Here is a 5831-nt window from a genome sequence, read left to right as displayed (position 1 = left end):
AAAAAAAAAAAAAAAAAAGGAATAGCAGAAGAGGCTGGGCACAGTGGCTCACACCTGCAATCCGAGCAGTTTGGGAGGCCAAGGCAGGCAGATCACATGAGGCCAGGAGTTCACAGCCAGCCTGGCCAACAAGGAGAAACCCTGTCTCTAGTAAAACTACAAAAATTAGCCAGGTGTGATGGCACATGCCTGCAATATCAGTTACTCAGGGGGCTGAGGCAGGAGAATCACTGGAACCTGGGAGGTGGAGATTGCAATGAGCTGAGATGGTGCCACTGCACTCCAGCCTGGCGACAGAGCAAAGCTCTGTCTCAATCAATCAGTAAATAAAATAACAAAGAAACGTATTTCTAACTAGCTACCAAAGTCTGTGGAATATTTCACATATGGATATGTGGGTGGGTGGGTGTGTATGTAGGGAGAATTTATTCCCATAATTCAACAAAGACCTACCTTGTTGAAGTGGCTGGCATAGACAGAATTTCCCAGGCCAAACACCGCATATCTCATACCCTTCAGGTAAGTTTTGCCAAATCGAAAATCACGGGACGCTTCCTCTAACCATTTGCAGAACCATTCTGCACTTTCAGTTGGTCGGCCATCAGTGTATGTCGCCACCAGGAAGACACAGACATTTCTACCAGTAACCTAACCAATAGAGTAATTGTTTCAGTAGAATATCCAGGGCATAAATTATCTCAATGAAGAAAATCCTTTGAAAAAATGCATACTCATCTCTAAGGACAAAGGGCACTTTCAACAACACACCTCATTTTCAAAAGTGAAGGGCATCACTGAGAAACAAAGCAAGAACACCTTGCTGTGTTCTTGCGAGGAGAAGACCCAGACTCTTGCTCCTGCCAATATACTGTCCAGTATATTTCACCACATATGCCATTTCATTTTCCAGATTATACTATATTCTCATCATCACTGATTTGCCACAGTGGAAACAAATCTAAATTGATTAAGAAAAAATATAGAGAGATGGCCAGGCATGGTGGCTACTAATGGAAGAACACATGGAGGAAAATAAGGCACCTCAGTTTCAAACTTAAGAGAAAGCAACAGCTCATGTTCCAGACTCCTTAGAGTGGAAGCTCCTCCGTGGTGTCAGAAAGACGAGGAATGTGGCGACCTCTCTTATCCATCTGCCTCAAAGCAGCTTTTGGTGAGACTCGTGTTTGGTGTTGGAGATTGTTTTAAATCTCTGAAATCTTCAAGGAATAGGGGGGTTGGTGTTCTTGGCCCATTACCATTTCCTCAGGCAGGAAGCTGTGAATATCCGTATCAAGGCAGTGGATGTTGGCTGGGCCCATGGCTTACACCTGTAATCCCACAGGAGGCTGAGGCGGGTGAATCAAGAGGTAAGGAGTTCAAGACCAGCCTGGCCAACATGGTGAAACCCCATCTCTACTAAAAATACAAAAATTAGCCAGGTGTGGTGGTGGCTGCCTGTAGTCCCAGCTACTCAGGAGGCTGAGGCAGGAGAATTGCTTGAGCCTAGAAACCAGAGGCTGTAGTGAGCCACAATCGCACCACTGCACCATGCACTCCAGCCTAGGCAACACAGCAAGATTCTATCTCAAAAAAAAAAGAAAAAGAAAAGATACAGAGAGATCTCTAAAAAATCAAAGCAATAAAAGTTTTTAAACATAAAGTAATTTAACACTTGTCACCATTATCTAAACAGAACTGTTGCAAATCCCAGGGAAACAAAATACAGGTTGAGTATACCTTATCCAAAATGTTTGGGATCAGAAATGTTTCGGATTTTAGAGGTTTTTTCTGGTTTTTAAAAAAATCCACATATACATAATGATGTATCTTGGGGATATATCAAGTCTAAACACAAAATTCCATTGTTTCATATATACCTTACACACCTAGCCTGTAGGTAACTTTATACATTACTTTTGACAATCTCATACATGAAACAAGGTTTTGACTGCTTTTTGACCTTGACCCATCACACGAGGTCAGGTGTGCAATTTTCCACTTGTGGCCCTCACATCTGTGCTCAAGAAGTTTGGATTTTACATCGTTCCCAATGTGCGGTTCAGGGTGTCCAACCTGTGTATCCTTAGTCTTGATAGCCTGGTGTTTGAGTACATCTTAACAGTTCTAGTCACAAGGTAAGTTATAAGTAATCTCTTAGCTATAACTATCAAAGTTTGAAAATAATCTTTCACAAATAATTTAGAGTACATTCAAGCTAACTTATGTGCACTCCAGTATGTTTTCTTGGGGGACAAAGAAATGGACAGGGTTAAAGCTAGACATTTATCCGCTGCCTTTTTGTTTTTGTTTTTTGAGACTGAGTCTGCTCTGCCACCCAGGTTGGAGCACAATGGTGTGATCTCAGCTCACTGTAACCTCCACCTCCCAGGTTCAAGCAATTCTCATGCCTCAGCCTCCCAGTAGCTGGGACTACAGGTGTGCACCACCATGGCTAATTTTTCTATTTTTAACAGAGATGGGGTTTCACCATGTTGTGCTGGCTGCTTTCATAGGCCTGAGCTCAAGCAATCCACCTGCCCCGGCCTCTCAAACTGCTGAGATTACAGGCGAGAGATATCACGCCTGGCCTATACTTTTTTTTAAAGAAAGTTTTAGTGGAACACACCCACGCTTACTCATTTACATATTACCTATGGCTGGTTTGTGCCTCAGTGGCAAGCGCAGTAGCTGTCTGGCCCACAAAAGTGAAGATACTTACTACCCGGCCCTTTGCGTGAAAGTATGTCAACCACAGCTCTAAGTGCTTCTTTCTTTTTTGGTTTTTCTTTTTTGGAGACGGAGTTTTGCTCTTGTTGCCCAGGCTGGAGTGCAGTGGTATGATCTCAGCTCACTGTAACCTCTGCCTCCTGGGATCATGCGACTCTCCTGCCTCAGCCTCCCCAGTAGCTGGGATTACAAGGTGCCTGCCACCACACCCAGCTAACTTTGTATTTTTAGTAGAGACATGGTTTCACCATGTTGCCAGGCTGGTCTTGAACTTCTCATGTCAGGTGATTTATTTGCCTCCGCCTCCCATAGTGCTGGGATTACAGGCATGAACCATCACACCCGGCTGCATTACTTAATATTTATGAGGGTTTAATTTCTTCATCTGAAAAATGTCCCTCTCCTTTCTGCAGTCATGCCCAGCTAGAGGATTTCAACCTACAGTGGTGGTTCTCAAAGTGTGAACCCTGAGCCAGCGCATCAGCATCTCCTCTGAATTTGCCAGAAACACAGAATCTGACGTCTTAGCCTAGCTGCACTGTGGAGCTTGAACAGTTATTGGTTTCTGGTATTGCTGACGTAGGCAGAGTTAAAGAAACAGTTAGAAGCTGAGCGCCTGTAATCCCAAGCACTTTAGGAGGCCAAGGCGGGTGGATCACCTGAGATCAGGAGTTCAAGACCAGCCTGACCAACACAGTAAAACCCCATTTCTACTAAAAATACAAAAATTAGCCAGGCGTGGTGGCAGGCACATGTAATCCCAGCTACTCGGGAGGCTGAGGCAGAAGAATCACTTGATCCCAGGAGGCAGAGGTGACAGTGAGCCAAGATTACACCACAGCACTCCAGCCTGGGCAACAAGGGCAAAACTCCACCTCAAAAAAAAAAAAAAAATAGTGGGAAGGAGTGGACTTCCAACTATCCAAGCTTTCTCACCTCCACGCCCAGGAGAATCTAATACACCTGAAGGACAAGCCCCACACCACCTGAGAATCAGTGAGCCACACCCACATTCAATGCTCTGAATCACAATGAAATTCAACAAACTGAAATCCCTGAGCAAAAAAATTAAATGTATTCTAAAGATTCTAGTTATCTAATTAAATGTATTCTGAAGACTGCAGGTCAGTTAAATTTGAGAGTTCTGATTGATGAAAAAATAAGACAATTACCAACCTCTTCTATCAGACAATCATCCGGATCATATTCTTTTAGATTAATAATTGCCACGGGCAGATCCAGGGACACAACTGTTTCAGCAAGAACGGTTGCAAATCCCTAAAAGGACAAAAAAGAGTAACAAATATCAAAGTATTCAATGAGCCAAATAGGCAAAATGCAGCCCTCATTTAACCTCTATTAGCACAAGAATGTGGCATTCCTCATGAAAAATGTTTTCAGTGACTGACGTATATCTTCATGAACTCAAATTCTATGCTCACTCTTACCACTTTCTTGGGCACCATTGCAGAGATCATTCATTCAATTGTGTTGTTCTCACCTGATAAGGGTTTACGTAAAACTGAATCTAATTCAGCTTTTGGATGATCAATCTGCCTTGCCCTGCTAGAATAAATGTATCAGCCAGGCAAGACGGCTCATGTCTGTAAACCCAGCACTTTTGGAGGCCAAGGTGGGAGGATCACTTGAGGTCAAGCCTGGGCGACAAAGTGAGACCTCATCTCTACAAAAAAAAATTTTTTAATTAGCCAGGTGTAAGTGATGGCACACACCTGTAGTCCCAGCTACTCAAGAAGCTGAGACAGGAGGATCCCTTGAGCCCAGGAATTAGAGGATACAGTGAGCTACAATCACACCAATGCATTCTAGCCTGGGCCACAGAGTGAGAGCCTGTCTCATAAAGAAAATAACATATTGAAAAAGAATAAACACAGAGAACTGCAAAAAGAAATGGTAAAGAATGGGCTGGGCACAGCGGCTAATGCCTGTAATCCCAGCACTTTGGGAGGCCGAGGCAGGTGGATCACTTGAGGTCAGGAATTCAAGACCAGCCTGACCAACATGGTGAAACTCTGTTTCTACTAAAAATACAAAACTAGCCAGGTGTGGTGGCACACACCTGTTATCCCAACTGCTTGGGAGTCTGAGGCAGGAGAATCCCTTGATTCCAGGAGGCAGAGGCTGCAGTGAGCCCAGATCATGCTAGGAAGCAGTTGACAGACAGGAAAAAGCCCTAGGGAAGAAAGCACCAGAGACGCTCTGGGCTGGGAGCAACCACTCCAACAAAAGATGGAAAGAAAACTCAGAGGTGACTGCCTTTTGTATGCTAATGAGATGACTTATGGGGGTGGAGCCTCGGGTAGCTTCAGGATAGAGGCTGGTTGCCAAGAAACTGACTAGAGGTTGAAGTCAGTACCTCCTACCCCAGTCCCAACACAGAATACTAGGGACAGAAGAGGGGTTGGAGATTGAGCTTCATCACCAAGGCCTATGATTTAATCAATCGTGCCTATGTAATGGAGCCTCCGAGAAAAACCCCTGAACAATGGGGACTGTTGGGTTGGTGAACAAACCAATGTGCTGGGGAGAAGACAAGGCCAGAGATGGCCTGGAAGCTCTGCTCAGCCCTTACCCCTCCGTAGCTGGCCCTGTGCAGCTTTTCCATTTGGTGGTTCCTGACTTGCATGCTTTATAATAAACTGGTAAACATAAGTAAAGCAACTTCCTGAGGTCTGTGAGTCATTCTATGGAACCTGAGGAGGCAGTGGTACGGAACCCTAAATTTAAAGCCAGGACTTGTGACTGGTGTCTGCAGTGGGGACACTCTTGTAGACTAGTAACTCTCAATAGTAAGCATGAGAGCTGGCATAGAAAAAATACAGGTCACCCAGGCGTGGTGGCTCATGTGTGTAATCCCTGCACTTTGGGAGGCCGAGGTAGGCACATCACCTGAGGTCAGGAGTTCAAGACCAGGCTGGCCCACATGGTGAAACCCCATGTCTACTAAAAATACAAAAATTAGCCAGGCGTGGTAGTGGACGCCTGTAATCCCCGCTACTCAGGACACTAAGGAAGGAGAATTGCTTGAGCCCAGGAGGCGGAGGTTGCAGTGAGCAGAGATCATGCCACTGCACTCCAGCCTG

At 44.9% G+C, this 5831-nt stretch overlaps 1 protein-coding gene across 1 annotated transcript in view; it reads right to left on the bottom strand.

Annotated features, from left to right (window-relative positions):
• LOC108290025 (S-adenosyl-L-methionine-dependent tRNA 4-demethylwyosine synthase TYW1) overlaps positions 1 to 5831 on the bottom strand; it is a 259296-nt gene that overhangs the window by 238268 nt on the left and 15197 nt on the right. Inside the window, exons 4-5 of the mRNA XM_017509701.2 lie at positions 3904 to 4005; positions 454 to 648 (exon numbers count right to left, since the gene is read on the bottom strand). Of these exons, the coding sequence (XP_017365190.1) occupies positions 454 to 648; positions 3904 to 4005 (297 nt within the window). The remainder of the gene's footprint in view (positions 1 to 453; positions 649 to 3903; positions 4006 to 5831) is intronic.

This window comes from Cebus imitator, unplaced genomic scaffold (assembly GCF_001604975.1).
Source record: "Cebus imitator isolate Cc_AM_T3 unplaced genomic scaffold, Cebus_imitator-1.0 Scaffold419, whole genome shotgun sequence".
Taxonomy (NCBI): domain Eukaryota; kingdom Metazoa; phylum Chordata; class Mammalia; order Primates; family Cebidae; genus Cebus; species Cebus imitator.
The sequence above is the reverse complement of the archived record's forward strand: the minus strand, read 5'-3'. Positions and strand labels throughout refer to the sequence as shown.